The sequence below is a fragment of the Didymosphaeria variabile genome (assembly GCF_027946475.1).
Source record: "Didymosphaeria variabile strain IMI 356815 chromosome Unknown scaffold_9, whole genome shotgun sequence".
NCBI lineage: Eukaryota > Fungi > Ascomycota > Dothideomycetes > Pleosporales > Didymosphaeriaceae > Didymosphaeria > Didymosphaeria variabile.
The window spans coordinates 1,958,764-1,973,611 of NW_026611628.1; the positions used below are offsets into that span (position 1 = coordinate 1,958,764).

The 14,848-nt window shown below is 52.6% G+C and overlaps 5 protein-coding genes across 5 annotated transcripts; 3 read left to right on the forward strand and 2 right to left on the reverse strand.

The window, feature by feature from the left end:
• Positions 1 to 1,746: 1,746 nt before the first annotated feature.
• On the reverse strand, positions 1,747 to 2,133 carry N0V89_011990 (uncharacterized protein; the record flags this gene model as incomplete). Its single annotated transcript, XM_056220716.1, has 3 exons — positions 1,747 to 1,901; positions 1,949 to 2,079; positions 2,126 to 2,133. The coding sequence occupies 3 exons, from the start codon at positions 2,131 to 2,133 to the stop codon at positions 1,747 to 1,749; spliced, it is 294 nt and encodes a 97-aa protein (XP_056066019.1).
• A 451-nt stretch (positions 2,134 to 2,584) lies between these two features.
• N0V89_011991 (uncharacterized protein) lies at positions 2,585 to 5,216 on the forward strand (the record flags this gene model as incomplete). Its single annotated transcript, XM_056220717.1, has 4 exons — positions 2,585 to 2,829; positions 2,967 to 3,563; positions 3,611 to 3,980; positions 4,212 to 5,216. 4 exons carry the CDS (start codon positions 2,585 to 2,587, stop codon positions 5,214 to 5,216), a joined length of 2,217 nt encoding a protein of 738 aa, XP_056066020.1.
• A 575-nt stretch (positions 5,217 to 5,791) lies between these two features.
• N0V89_011992 (uncharacterized protein) lies at positions 5,792 to 7,186 on the reverse strand (the record flags this gene model as incomplete). The annotated part of the gene is made up of 2 exons (XM_056220718.1): positions 5,792 to 6,849; positions 7,009 to 7,186. The coding sequence occupies 2 exons, from the start codon at positions 7,184 to 7,186 to the stop codon at positions 5,792 to 5,794; spliced, it is 1,236 nt and encodes a 411-aa protein (XP_056066021.1).
• A 1,760-nt stretch (positions 7,187 to 8,946) lies between these two features.
• N0V89_011993 (uncharacterized protein) lies at positions 8,947 to 11,039 on the forward strand (the record flags this gene model as incomplete). The annotated part of the gene is made up of 2 exons (XM_056220719.1): positions 8,947 to 9,434; positions 9,482 to 11,039. 2 exons carry the CDS (start codon positions 8,947 to 8,949, stop codon positions 11,037 to 11,039), a joined length of 2,046 nt encoding a protein of 681 aa, XP_056066022.1.
• A 2,345-nt stretch (positions 11,040 to 13,384) lies between these two features.
• On the forward strand, positions 13,385 to 14,833 carry N0V89_011994 (uncharacterized protein; the record flags this gene model as incomplete). Its single annotated transcript, XM_056220720.1, has 2 exons — positions 13,385 to 14,054; positions 14,310 to 14,833. 2 exons carry the CDS (start codon positions 13,385 to 13,387, stop codon positions 14,831 to 14,833), a joined length of 1,194 nt encoding a protein of 397 aa, XP_056066023.1.
• Positions 14,834 to 14,848: the final 15 nt, after the last annotated feature.

Consider the following 14,848-nt stretch of genomic DNA (forward strand, 5'->3'; position numbering starts at 1 on the left):
TGCTCATATGCGCGCAGTGCTTGTGTTATTTATACAAGCCTTCTATTGTGGCGATTGAATCTATACCGATTGCGACTTATCGGTAGAGCACCACAATGACTCGCTCTAGACTTACCAAGACTCCGTAGTAGCTAGGGGAAGCCATACTGCAGCACTATAAACGGTCTTCAAGCGGAAGGTGGTACGGTGCTCGGTGCCTCTAGATGGCAACCTCAAGTGAGATTATCTGGATCAAGCTTCTGGCTGGGCACAACAATCACTTGGCGTATTGCAAGATCGCTTGGCGTAAGGCGGAAGTAGATCTCGAATCTGTATCCCCGGATTCGTTGGTTTGGAGTCGTTGAACGTAAGTCGGAAGTCAACGTGGCGTCTGCGGTGCAAATCATTCTCGAGCATTTGTAACATGATCGATTGTGGTGGGTTCCATCGTGAAATCCACAAACAACTGTTTGGGCGGGGAAGAGAGAAGTTACCTCTCCTGCTTAACTGGGAAGGTGCATGATCGATATTGCAGGATAAATAAGATCTTGGCGACCGTTGGCAACCTCCACACCGGATACTGTCGGCGCAGCAGTTTGCGAGAATAGCATTTGTATGTCGATCCGAATCTTCCAGGATGTCCGTGCAAGGTTATAAGCGCATCGCTACCGTGGAGGCCCGTGGAAGTGCAGGTGGGCGAAGGCGCAGCAGAGCGCTTCAACTTAACATTCAAAGGTTCGCTCGCTGGCTCATCCTGCGGTTGTTAGCTTCTTGACGCCCGAAACACGAGAGCGGATCGGGCGGATTAGCAGCGTACATATGTAGTATTGCATAGACTTTCGCGTAAACCGTGCATACAGTATCAGGTCACAACTCTGGACGCACATCGTGGAGCGAGTCACCCAAGGGGACACAATCCTAAATTTGACTTGGCGACGACTCGTTAGCTAGCAAGCTTGAAGACGGAGTTCATGATTACACAAGAAATAGCAGAACGAACGGAGATTACTAGCGGCGAAGGTCTGATGTTGGAGTGAGGTCGGAGGAAGGCTCAAGGACGCTTGAACCGAGACGGAAGTGGCGCCTGGACCCTGGCCGTGTTCTTCGCGCATTCGCTCTTTGTACATGCCCAGGTGTTACTGAGCGCACATGCTCTCGCGGCAATGCAAACGCCGGTCATACAGTGTCAGGTCGCGACTTTGGAGGCTCATCATAGCCTGAGATAGGCTACTGTTGCGGTCAATAGTTCCAAAGCTTCAAGATCCTGGAAGTTTATGCAGTGTCACGAGCCAGTGTTTGAGCCATTCCTCTCCTCCTGTAGGTCCTGTTCGCGTTTGGTATGGATGCGTAATCGCTTGGCCTTTTGTGCGGAGGTTTCGACACATGGGAATTGCAATATTTGAATTCTTCGAGCTCGCATGACCGGCACAATCCTTCCGTATTGTAGAAGCCGAGATCAACATCTGCGTATCGTCCTGATTCGTTCTTTTATATCTTGACTTTTTGCGGGACGGGCTCTGCTGCAGCCTGTCAGCGAGGGCAGAACATACGGCTCCCACATGCTTGATCGAAAGGTGGAGAATTGTATTTCGCAGATAGTTCGCAAGACGCGAGACAAAACAAAGTGATATTCCCTCCTGATGTGTCTCCTAACGCCATACAATGCATATGTATTTTGTACACAGTTTACAGCTGCAGGTGCCTTCCAACAGCACTCTGTAGCGACCAAATTTGATGTCCCTTCAGTGTTCACGATGCTCTTTTACTCTACTGCTTGCGCGCCGCAACGGCCTGCTGTACGCTCTGGGTAGTGCTCGGAGGGGAGTTCGGCTGCATCTGGGCAATGGATCGCTTCGCGGGCTCGTCGGGAACAACGACGTCGTCGAACTCATCCTGGGAGATGACGTTGATAGTGTACGTGTCTGCAGATTGTGAGGATGGGCGCAATTGTGTGGTACTCAGAGCATACAGATGCCAATGACCAGCGAGCAGATAGCGAAGCCAGTGATAGTGTTCTTGATCAGGTACGGGGCTCGGGCACGCAGCAGAGCAGGCGATGCCCGCATGCGCTCGTCGTAGTAGGTTGACTGGAACGGTTTGCTGCCATCGTTAGCACCACATGTAGTACGCACTGTAGTACACTCACTAAGGCATCGTGGCTGCTCGTTATTGATGCGATTAACTTTTTGCGGGGAAACGTTGGATGTCTCGCCATCAATGAGTTGAGGCTCGGTGCACAGACCGCCTTGGCACCCGACCGTCCTTTGCTCTATCCCGAGCACGCGCCGACGACCTGCAGTGTCCCTTCACCTTCGCTGACGTCGCAGATGCACCACTTCCCTTCTCGCGCTCCTTCAACCTTCTTTAATCGCAGATGCGGCTGGTGATGAGACTACCCCAAGCGGAGGATATCAGGGCTTAGTCGCGCGCGCCCGCAGTCTGCACCCACAGCAGCACCGGCGCGTGTTCAACACCTACCTTTGTCGCAAAAACAAAGCCCGTCGCATCGTGCACTGTTGCCCACTCTACCTCGACCATGGCGAACACTCACCTAGAGCATGCGCGCTCCCTTGCGCTCACCGACAGCAAATATTACCCCAGCTTGATGCCCGGTGTGCTGCCGCTCATCGGCCCAAACTCAAATGCCTCGCTTGAGGTGCAGCGCTTCGGTGCCGACTTTTTAGCTGAGATGTTTGCTTCGCCAATGTGGTCTGCAGAAGCGAAACAACCCATAGCATTGCTGGTGCTCGACACGCTCAAGTACTACTTGGAGCAGGTGCACGACCGAGGCGTCACCAAAGGCGCAGTGCAGGCGGCAGCTTCCGTCTATCCGTTGGTTTACAGGCACACGTAAGTGGACCCCTTATGCTAGATAGACACAAGACTATGCGGAACAAGCGGAGGAATGCGCGACAATGCTGGACCCCCGGTGCTCCTCGTAATCGTAGCGCTTGAGAACACTTTCTTATGCTTGAACCCACTTGCAGAATCTCCGATCCCAACGACAAGCAGCACTGGAAGACCATGACCGACATCAAGTCTAATATATTAAATCGAATGGATACTGCCCCTCCAGGCGTCCGGATATGCTGCGTCAAGTTCGTACAGCAGGTGGTGCTCGTGCAAACACCTGGCGTGATAGATCCTAGGGTGATTATGTCCGTATCCCGCTGCCATACGCAGTCCACTCACGCAATACAGCGACCCGACCACAGCGACGTCTCGCTCGCACTCGTGCCCCGCGATCATCCGTTGTTGACCTACGTACACCTCGAAGCTGAAGGGCACGGATTGCTAGATCGATTACTAGATATCATACATGGAGATCATAGGTCAGATAGCATGGCATCGGATGGCGGGACATATCTGACAGGATACAGTGATGCTCTGTTGGTTACCTCTGTGCTCAACAGCTTAGGTGTCTTGATTTATCGACGGCCAATCGCCGCCAATAAAATCCTGAACAGCGTGCTGAACTTCAATCCCCTAAAGTTAGCGAATTCGCCCATGACACCTAAAAACAAGGTCAGCATGAAGGCTATAGAACGGACGACACGAGCTCTGCTTGTAAACATCCTGAAGAGGTATGCTCACCGCCACAGCGCTTATCTCACGAAACTCACCGAAGTAGGAATACCACTGAGCGGCCAAACGACCCTAACAATGGTCGAATGCAGCATTTCCTGGAACGTATGCATCGTATGCGTCAGGATATAATGGAGGAGACCAGCCGCAAGCGGCCTGCTCCTGTTGAGCCTACTGACGGTTTAGACCCTGCAAAGCGACAGCGTTTGGGAGCCGATGTCCCATCGCCCGCTGTACCAGCAGTAGCCCCTCTTCCTCCTGGTCCAGTGAGCTATCGTCAACTGTACACCATAGATCCTGAGAACGCTGCAGCGAACTTTGACGTGAAGATGTTCCAGGACCCTGCGCTTGTCCAGCAGATCCTCATCCCAATTCTGCAGTCCATTGACGAGAAGAAACTTCTGGAAGCTACCAATGTACGTGATATTCCTGTTGCGTGCGTAAATCACGGCATGGTCCCCAGCGTGGGTGCAGAGTTTGGGTTCGAACGCGGTCTCACGTGACCGTGTTCACTTTCACCAACCTGAAAACGCAGCTGCTCTTATACTCGCAACTCAGCTGCTCTTCCCTCTGCAACCCGACCACTCTCACACGTCAATCTTGCGTTATACGCTGTCTGAAAGTTGCTAATACTGTGTTTCCTGCAGATCGTTCGCAGCCGATACCTTTCGCTCAGCCAAGCCATGGCGAAACAACAACCTTCCGCAGCTGCAGTCGATGAGGACGAGTACGAGCCGGACGACTATGAGCCTGAGGACGCTGAACAGGTAGCAAACAGGCTTGACAGCACCGGCGACATCACACACGTTGCACCAGCAGCCTTCAAACTGCCCGAGGTTCCGCAACTGACACCAGGAGAACTCCAGCAACACGGTGAGCTCGCGATACGGCGCACGTTCGCGTTGATAGGGGAGCTCGAAGACAAAGCAAAGGGCACAAAGGGTGGATTCAATCGCCTCGCAGCAAGTGACTTCGGAAGGGACGCATGGATCACCATCGCAGCCAGGCTTGCAACACGGGCGAGCGCTGGTCTCGATGAGCCGGATGATGGCATCAAAGACGAGTACGCTGTAAAGAACGTGGAGGGCAGTCTTTCAATCAGCGACACGATTCGAGATCTTCTACACGACTACGTCATCCGCGACTGGAAGAAACGCATCGACGTCGCCATGTCCTGGCTCAACGAGGAATGGTACAACGACATGATACTAGCTCAATCCGCAAAGCCCTCGCCAAATTCGAAAACAAACGGAGTCGGTCCACCAAAAGGCAACTACCGCCCGAATGCTCTCCGCCTCATCGACGGCATTCTCCCGTACGTCGCGCCCTCGGATAAGGGCCTTATTCGGTTGTATTCCGAACTCCCCACCCTCGACTATGAGATGTTGTCCAGGTTGAAGACGATGGCGCAAGACCCGGAGCGCGTTGGTCTCGCTACGCAGGTGCTGCAGTATCTGTACATGTTCCGGCCGCCTGTCAAGGAAATCGTGGTCAGCATCACCGCGGAGCTGTGGAGGGAGAATGATCGCGCGAAGCCAAAGTGCGGGGCGCTGTTGAAGGTGTGGAAGCCGGAGATTCTGCAGGAGGTTGAGGGAGTTGAGGTGAAGAAAGAAGAGACGAACGGAGTAGCGGAGGTGCAACCTCCTGCGTGAGGAGAGCGTTATGGCTCCTGCGTGAGGAAAGTGTTATGGAGGGGTTTTGTATCACGACTATGTACACATATGTTGCCCGTCGAGCCTCATGGGCTTGCGATTCACGCGCCATTCGGTGCGCTCGGGTACGGAGCATGGGCGGCGCTTTGGATGGAGACATCAGCGGTCAGTTTGTGCGGTCGGATAGCACGGTTTAAGAAGACCAATTTCGAAATGTAAATGCCGACGATGACTATTTTGAGTGTCAATGCAACATGTGCGCTTGCGCTCAAGTCTCGTAATTCAATTCCAAGTGCACGTTTGTTCTGGCCGAGTGTCATTTTAGGATGGTAAACTGTTCAATTGTTTGAGGGCGTCTGGATAACATAGTGGTGAAGAATAATTGTCTTTAAGAGTCATTTCATATTCCATGGATCCGGCGGTCAGCAGCACTGCCATGCTCAGACCTTCCAGAACACCATCAATGTCGCTTTTATCGACCTCGCCAAACAGCAAGTTTTCCTGACGCCTTTTGTCTATACTGACTTTTCGAACAAACCCCCACGCTGATGCTCAAAAGAAAAAGCCACCCTACGCTAAACAACATCCGTAGGCTCGACAGCTGCACGAACATCCGTCCGACTCTTATTGCTTCGTCTCCTCTCGTCTCGCCTCTCATCACCCTCGCCCCTCGAAGAGACCGACCACTCAACACTCTTCACAATCCCACCATGCGCATCGTTCACATCCCTTGTAATCTCCTGCTCATCGCTCCTCGCATCCTCGTCATTCTTGCTCCCCCACTTCCACTCGCTCTTCATCTCATAGCGCTCCGCATTCGCCTCAAAAGTATCCAAATCATCGTACCCATCCGTCGGTTTTCTCGACCGTCCCGTCCCACTTCGCTTCGTCACGCTCAGCTGATGCGAGCTGCTACCGTATCCTGGGCGCTTGCTGTTCGCCGACGCAGACTTGAGTGACGGGACACAAAGCCCGAGAATGTACTTCATAGTCGGGCCGCAAGCGCCTACTATAGCGATGCTGGATTCGATAGCTGAGTACGCGGGTTCAACGGAGTAGGACTTTGATTTTCCGAGGAAGGCGTTGTACAGCCAGATCATGCGGGCGATGCCGACGGCTATCAAGACCAGTCCGAAGGAGAGGAAGGAAATGGTCATGATCTTGCGTTTCAGCGGCATTTGAAGGTCCCAGATTATCCACGAGGGCATAAGCAGGACGAGCGCGTCGGTGATGAGCACGACGGTGACGTTGCCGAGGATGTATTTGGGGCCGTCCATGCAGTGGCCTGCGATGTCGGGGTGCCATTTTTTGCGGAGGGGGAGGCAGGGGACGAGGGCGATGGTGGTTGAGACGATCATGTAGATGACGTTTATGATTTGGATGGCCCAGAGGGAGCGCTTGATCCATTTGTTTGGGGAGCGGAGTTTTTGGAGGGACCAGAGGAAGGACATCTTTACGAGGCAGACGACGGGGTTGTATTCGGCGCCGAGGGCGAATTGTAACTGCGAATTGTTAGACGCGTTAGGTTTGTGTGCAGTGAGTGTTGTTGGACGGACCTTGTTTGCGCGCACCCAGTCGATGGCAAGGAAATTCACATCTTCGTCGTGGTATCCGGAGCGCATCTCCAGCACGTCTAGGCTTGGTCAGTCTTGCAATTTTCACATTTTGAAGATCCCCTTACACAAATGCACAATGATACTGTTCCCTAACGCCAGCACCCACCCGATTACTATCAAAGCGTCGTCTGCGAATCGTCAACTCCAGCTCCAGCAAAGATCGGCAAAAAACGTACCTCCCCCCAGGGTGCGATCTACCCGCTTCTTGACGATCCTCACCGCTACAATCAGCCCTGCGATCCCAGGAAACAAGTATAGTAACGCGATGAGTAGCGGTTGAAGTCCTTTGCTAGGGTTGGGATTGAACGTAGGCACGCCGCCAGGCATGTCGCCCGGCGTCAATGGGGCCGACATGCTGGGTATCTGTCGTGCAACCCTCGAAATGGGGTACCCAGCCCATGTATACAGCCTCCCAGCGAACACAGGGCACGTGCATCATCTATGTCGATGTGTCCCGTCCGCCGCTCGCATACTGCATACGATTCCGGAGCCCTTCCAACACTCTCTGCAGGAACAAGATTCGAAGGTTCAGCCACCTCCTGCGGGAGACGCAGGCGAAACGTGTTGTTGACCTTCGCGAAGCGCAAGACCGATCCTCCGGAGGAAGCGAAGCAGAACACGAGTGCTAGCCTCCTGGCATTGCGTTGATGAGGTAGGAACTACGCTTCTTGAAGCAAAAACTGTGCCATTTGATGGTTAAAGTTTGGTCTAGGGACGGGACGTTGACGCCATGGAGAGTTAGTGTATCGCCTAGCCATGCTGTCAGTCACGCGAGGAGACTAGCCACCGGCAGAACCGCCTCAGTAGAGGTCAGGCAGGCCAGTGGAAAAGCAGTGAAGCTCGGGACGAGCTGCTACGCCGCAGGTCGGCATGATATGGTGAAGTCTATAGGATGGGCCATCTTCTACATGATACTTAGTCGGCCCTTGCCACTCGATACGGGCGAGCATTTCCCCGAAAGACAGCAGCTGCTTGAGATAAGTGGTCTGCAGCATGCCCAAGACTTCCAGTGCCTTAATAGGAATATGGAGTCAGCAAGAAGCGCGCACGGTTGGAAGATACTCCTGTCGCATGACACGTGTGTACTTGCTAACACTCTGACGTGCCATATCCGGCGAGCTCTTCAAGTGGACCCGGATGACAGGATCACAGGTAGTGAAGCTCTTCATGCGCTTTCCCACGATCTCATGCACTAAGTCTAGCAGGAGAACCATTTTCTCGTTATGGATCGGCCCTCCCGGTCCGCTTCTGCTTCTTGGTAGCACGCGGATAGCTTCCGGTCGAGTCGGTACCTGGAGCTGCTTTTGGATTTTGGAACATTCGAATGGAGGGTCTCGCCTAGGGCTGCATGACTGCATCCCTATCATTGGGTGTTCCATAACGAGGATGTCGTCCAGGCCGTCCTGTAAGCGAGATGGGTTATTGGATGCGCTAGCACGACCGGGGAATGGCGCACGAAAAGTGACATGTTGACAGATGCCACTAGTTCCGTGGGGTTCCCTCGATCCGCCCCATACGTTCCTTTACGGCAGTCGGTCGAATCCGGATGGAAGGTGTTGCTTTCGCTTCCAAACTCTGAAGACTCGTTGAACCCGCTGATGTGGGCGCTCCGTACGAGATCTGGTGAACAAGTAAATGTCTCAGATCGATCTACCACGCCGCAGGATAAATAGAAAACCAGTGGAGTACCTGAAGGAATATATATTGCTCACTTCGGTTGCACAACAGGACGACCGACCCTCCGGGTCCTGCACGTGCGAATCCACAAATGGGAACGCGAGGCCCGAGCCGCGTTCAGCTTACGTTATCGGTCCAGGCACTGCCTACCCACGGTGTCGGTGCCCATCTGCCTACAACTCTGGGTGCACGGCGTGGCTTTGCCACTCGATACCGTACTGACTCGCTCTGCGATTCCTTCTGGACCACTGGCCCAGTGGACGCGCAAGTGCCGAACATGTCGCGATGGCCGGCAACATGATTGCGCTCATGCCATTGCATGCCTGCATTTGCCAGCATCTTTTAAATAGTCTCCGAGCCGCAACGATGAAGCCACCAACTGCCAAGTACAGGTCCGTCCTTGCCTCAGCAGCACTTCCAGCAGACCGTCCTTCAGCATGCTGGCACCACTCGTTCTTTCTCTAGCAGCCGTGCTCGTAAGAGCTCAAGAACCTGTGCCCTCTGTCCCTGCTTCCATCTCCTCAGCAGTCGCTCCTGCCGCGACAGAGGTGCCTGCAGACTCCACCGAAGCAGGTGTTCAATTGTTTGAGGCGGAGACGACTCAATTGACGGATGCGGTCGTCACTGACATCGTCAACACACCGGAAATCGCTGACTATGCCCATCTCTTTGCTTTCGAGAACACGACCACGCAACTGTCTGAGCGCGCTAAACGCCAGCGCCGCCTATTGAAATGCAAGTCGGCACCTGGAGATCTGCTTTACCCCGTAAAACTCGTATGGGGTATCTTCGATCTCCTGCTTGGTGGTGCATTGGAGCCAATTGTCCCGCTTGCCTCCTACTGCTACAAGGATTCCGAGTTCGATAATTACAATGCCGACAAGTGCGCTGCTGTCACTGCTGGTTGGACAACCGGCGAGCTTCAGTGAGACATTCCCTAGAGCCTCCATCTTTCAGGTCTGACCTCTGCAGTTACAACGACCCCGGCTCGATTATGTGGCCGTTGTACACAGGGCCCACTTGCCTGCTTCCCGGCGATGCCGCGTCACACGGCAACTGTACTCAGGGCGGATATTCTTCGTACTCCGTCCATGTTACAAACGTGGCCCAAATCCAGTTGGCTGTCAACTTCGCACGTACTTCAAATCTCCGTCTTGTCATCAAGAACACTGGCCATGACTACAATGGAAGGTCGACCGGAAAAGGTGCATTGAGCCTTTGGACGCACAACTTGAAGGGGATTCAGTACATCCAGAACTACAAGAGCTCCACCTACAACGGCCCTGTCTTTAAGGTAGGAGCAGGTGTGCAGGGGTACGAGCTCTACCAGGCTGCCGACAAGTATGGCGTCTCTGCAGTTGGCGGAATTTGCCCTACCGTCGGAGTCTTCGGCGGCTACTCCGCCAATGGAGGTCACTCCCCACTGATGCAGCTTTTCGGAATGGGTTCCGACCAGGTTCTTGCTCTCGAAGTTGTCACTGCCAGTGGTCTCTTTCTCACTGCGACACCCACCGTCAACAGTGACTTGTATTGGGCATTGTTGGGTGGAGGTGGTGGAACCTTTGGTATAGTCACCTCAGCTGTTGTCAAAGTTCACGAAAAGGTACCCGTTACCGTCGCCCAATGGAGCTTCAACTCCTTTGTTAGCGGCCCCGAGCCGTTCTGGAAGGCTCTCAAGTTCTTCTGGGACGAGATCCCCAACTACAACAGCAACAAAACGTACTCGTACGGCACCATTATCAATGCTGGTGTGGGCTACTTGTACACAATGGCACCTTTCTTCGCAACCAAGAAGACAGTCGCAGAATTCAACACTCTTTTGAAACCTTACTTCGACAAACTGACCGAACTGGGCATCCCCTACGAGCTCAACGTCACCCACTACGACACCTTCTACCCAGCCTACCAAGCCAGCTGGGCAGACAGCGACTTCCATATCGGCAGCACCGCCGGAACCCCTGGCGTTCGCCTTGTCCCCACCGAGAACTGGGCCACCGAGGCTATCCGCAACAAGACCTGGACCGCCATCCGCGGCGCCATCGACACCGCCCCCGTAATCACTATTTACAACCAGAGACCCAACAACCCCGCCAAGATCATCAACAGCGTCAACCCCGCGTTTCGCAAGGAAGAAGCCATGGTCCTTATGATCAACGGCATTGCCGACCCCTCCACAGCAGCGGGCTTAAAGCAAGCCGAGGACGACTTCGCGAACAAGATCATGGGTCCGCTGCGCGCCGTTACGCCTACAGGTGGCGAGTATGGCAACGAAGCAGATCCGTGGAATCCCAACTTTAAAGCTGATTTCTGGGGCGCGAACTACGCGCGTCTGGCGGAGTTGAAGAAGAAGTGGGATCCGACGGGTTTGTTCTATGTGCATCATGGGGTGGGGAGTGATGAGTGGGTGGTTGAGGATGGGGATCGGGGGTTCCGACGCAGGATGGGAGGCTTTGTCGGGTTTGAGGGGAGCTGGGAGGGGAGTTTGTGTTCGTGTGTAGATATTTTTACAATAGTCAAATTTAATTTATGAGATGAAAAGCGAGATTCTGCACGTCACGGTTGTGAGAGGCCTCATACACCTTTCATTTCTCATAATTTCGCCTTACTCTTGTGCCTTCCAGACGGCAGTCATTAAAGCGTATGGTGTGCACATTTTGTGTTCCGGGCTAGGAACTTGTTCTTCACGCTATCTGGGTATCTAAAGGATGATGTGTGAAGAGGGATCAAACAAGGAATCCATTGTGGTGATGTTCATGACGCAACATGTGGTTGGGGTTGGGAGTGCGTAGCCGGGGAAGATTTGCAGAGAGTGGGGATGTAAAGTGGGAAGCTAGAGAGGGGGCAAGAACGCGCGGTATGGGCATGCGGGCGCAGGGGCGCTTAGGATGGTGGTTGGAGGGAGTTCACTGTCTGATTGAAAAGGAACAGATGTGTTCGAGTTCTGGATGCATGCTGCTGGATGTGGTGTTTGGACTGTAGTAGAGCTTGATGTACGATATGCTTTTTGTCACTGGGAGATCTTCGAATTCTTCACTCATTCTTATTGACATCGAAAGGTTACATGCACCGCGATGTAAGAGCTATCCAGATATTTTTGAACGACTTCATTTGAGCTTTTCGGTTATCTGACTGTAGCTCGTGATCAGGTATATGTAGGGAACATGGAGCCCCGTTGGCGAGGGCGTCGAAGCTGGATCCTGCAACATTTCCAGTCTGTTTGTCCTAACTCTAACGTATACGTTGTGTTCTGCAAGTAATACTAAACGGATAGCACAGTTCCTTGCTGGATCGGACGTTTTGTGGCAGAACAACGGGAAAACGCATCCGTCGTCGTGTCGTGTTGGTGTTAGCTGGATCTTCAAACCTCTGTTTGTTACGGCAAACTCTGGCGCCTGCCCTGGGGCAAGCACGATGTCACCGGATCTGGCGAAAGATTTTGGCGAACGTGCAAGAACAATATTGGAAGAAAAATCATCCGTCCAGGCAAGGATGGTGAGGTCGCAGTACTCTTTGATTATCTCATACTGCAGACGCCTGAAAGCCTGACCTTCTTCGCCATAAATTAGAGGCGTGCTGATTCTGAAAAGACCTGCGAGGCTAATGAGCATCCAATTCCATACGTCAGGATAATAATTCACCGAAGGCGGCCTACCTAGGAGGCAGTAAGCCACGTCTTCTTCTCGAGTCGTCTTCCGATGCGCGGCCCAACTCATTATCTGGCAGACCGCATATGTTCTCAAAGTAAGATTTAGACTTTTGGTATCGTTCGCTAAAACGTCACTCGGGATTCGTGTGAGCTTCGACAGCTCGCTAGTCAGGTTTCTCTTGTATTTGCTCTCGTTGAATCGTCCGCGAATCGACGCGCCAAAGTAATTCCAATTTTGATCATAGAATTTGCGGATGCGAGGCGCAATAAGTTCCTGCAATGTCCAGCCTCTAGTGAACCATTTGCACGCAGACATTGAATCTAAGCTTGCATCCTGAGCAAAGTGGAAGTCGCTTAGCCAGATGTAACAAATTTTAGCTCGTCTGTACCATGTGAACATGGAATTGATGGCTTCGGATAATTCTGCGCTGCTTGATTTCTAGAGAACAAAACTTAGACGTCAAAACCCCAAACTGGGACTGTATGAACATACATTAATACAGCACGTGTCAACCTAGGTACTTAGTTAGCCTACGCGCCTTGTAAACGCAATCTCACTCACCCAAGCCCATTCCAACCCCTGAGAGCAAGCTAATTCACATGTTTTCGTGATTTTCTCTCCACACTCCTTCTTACGCCATCCTCCTGAAGGCGATGTAAAATCGTCGTATGTGACTTCTTCCTCTGCCCAGGTGTGACTGAGTATCGCATAGGCTGGGAATTTGCTACCAACGAACTCTTTCAGTTCGTAGGTAGTACAATTGATGAGCCTCATTGTGAGAAGACGTCTGTTGATGTGCAGCGCATCTGCAGGCTATCGCTTTACTGCTTTCGAGAGGAGCAATCGGCGCGGACGTCAAACCCCCTCTATGGAGTGGCTATCATTAGAAAGAAGGCTCTCTTGTCGCTTGATGATGATGCAGGTGCAGTTACGCAACGCCTTTGGGGAATGAAGTGGTTCAACAATAGTGTTGTTGAGTGGTAAATACAGAAGGGTTGTTTAGTAGAAATCAACGTTCCAGAAGAAGGCGGGGTAAACGTCGAAATTGCGCAGCAGCAAGGCTGAGGCACTGGCACAGCCATCGAATAGTTACACAAGCTTTCGCTTGCAGCTGACGGGGTCCCATCTGGAAGCCACATGGTTGCCTAGCCAAAACATCATCACTCATTGCGATCAGAGACTCGAGACACACAGTCAACAACCTCGAAAAGAGACGAACTAGCTCATCATGGCTCTGGCGGCCCTCCCCTGTGAGCTTCTCGACATAATCATTGTATACTCTCTACCATCAAGCTTCGAGAACTTGGCAACGACCTGCAAGCGAATCTATGCGCGATGCACACCATTTATCAAGCGCCACAACGAGTTGCGCTACCGCTTCCAAGATTTTTACTACGACTACGAGCGTGACAGCCTTGTGGCCGCTTCCGACCTTATCAGCCTTATCGCTGCTGATCCTATCGTCGCGCAGTATATTCATACCGCAAACCTTGTCCACGACAGCAAGTTCCTCCGGCATGCACGTGCCCGCGGTAAACCACCAAAGTCAGTACCAAGCATCGAGGGTGGGGGAGCAATTGTCCAACTATTTGCCAACTCCACGTATCTCCAGCGAGCTCGGCTTGACTGGAGGGAACACTATACCACGTTCGCGGAGGACGTCAGAGAAATGCGCTATTCGCAGCACGGCAGTGTATTTCTTTTGACCCTGCTAGGTTACACCGAGAACCTCACCATACCGGGTTCATGGAAACAGAATGCCACGACGACTCGGCTGCTAGATGTCATTGTCATGGAGGCTAGGAAACCCAACTTTCAGCCCTCCTCTCCCGGTCTTCGGCGATTAACTGCTTTCCACGGTGAATACTCGACATCCGAGACTAACGATTGGGGTATGGGTTGGCATTGCCCCTTCCTCGCTCTACCGCACTTAAAGTCGTATAGCAGTCCTAATGGCTTAGCGATCAGAAGGATTTCTAAGTGTATGGTGTTTCGCGGCTCGCCTTATATCGCAAGAACACTTGAAGTAGCTGTTCTAGGTGCCTGTTGCTTCGACGACGCAGGCATAGCCGCTTTTCTCACTTGTACACCGCGCTTAAAGATGTTACATTACTCCCATAGCACACAACATGGCTATCGGTATCATCCTCGAGACTGGGATATCTGCAAGTTTATCAATGCAGTAGCGCGCAAGGCTGGAAGTCATCTTGAGGAATTTTCGGTAACGCTTCATGAATCCGGCGGCTCTATTCTCCCCGGCAAGGCATCGACACGTGGTTTCAAGAAGTTAAAGAAGTTTGAACTTCCTCTGAAAGTTGTCACGTGCAACTTGAATGCCGCAGGCGTCACAGGAAACATAGCTACCTCGTTGCAGCGCCTCATCGCATCGGACCCGTTCATACGCGACTTGATCCCCACCTCAGTCAGACATCTATCGATAAAATCAGAGGGACTCGGTCCTTATGACAAAGGTCTTGATGCCTTGTTCGGTCGCTTTCGTGCGGTTCGCCGATCCCAGCTACCGAACCTCCAAGAGCTACATATAGCCTGTAAACAGGAAGCGGACAATACCTACAAACAACAGTGCAATAAGATCGTTGCGGAAGGAAAGAGAGAAGGCGTGATTGTACATTTGGAGGCGTATGAGTATTCGGGGGGTATCAACTGGGATGAGTAACCCCAGGCAACTGCG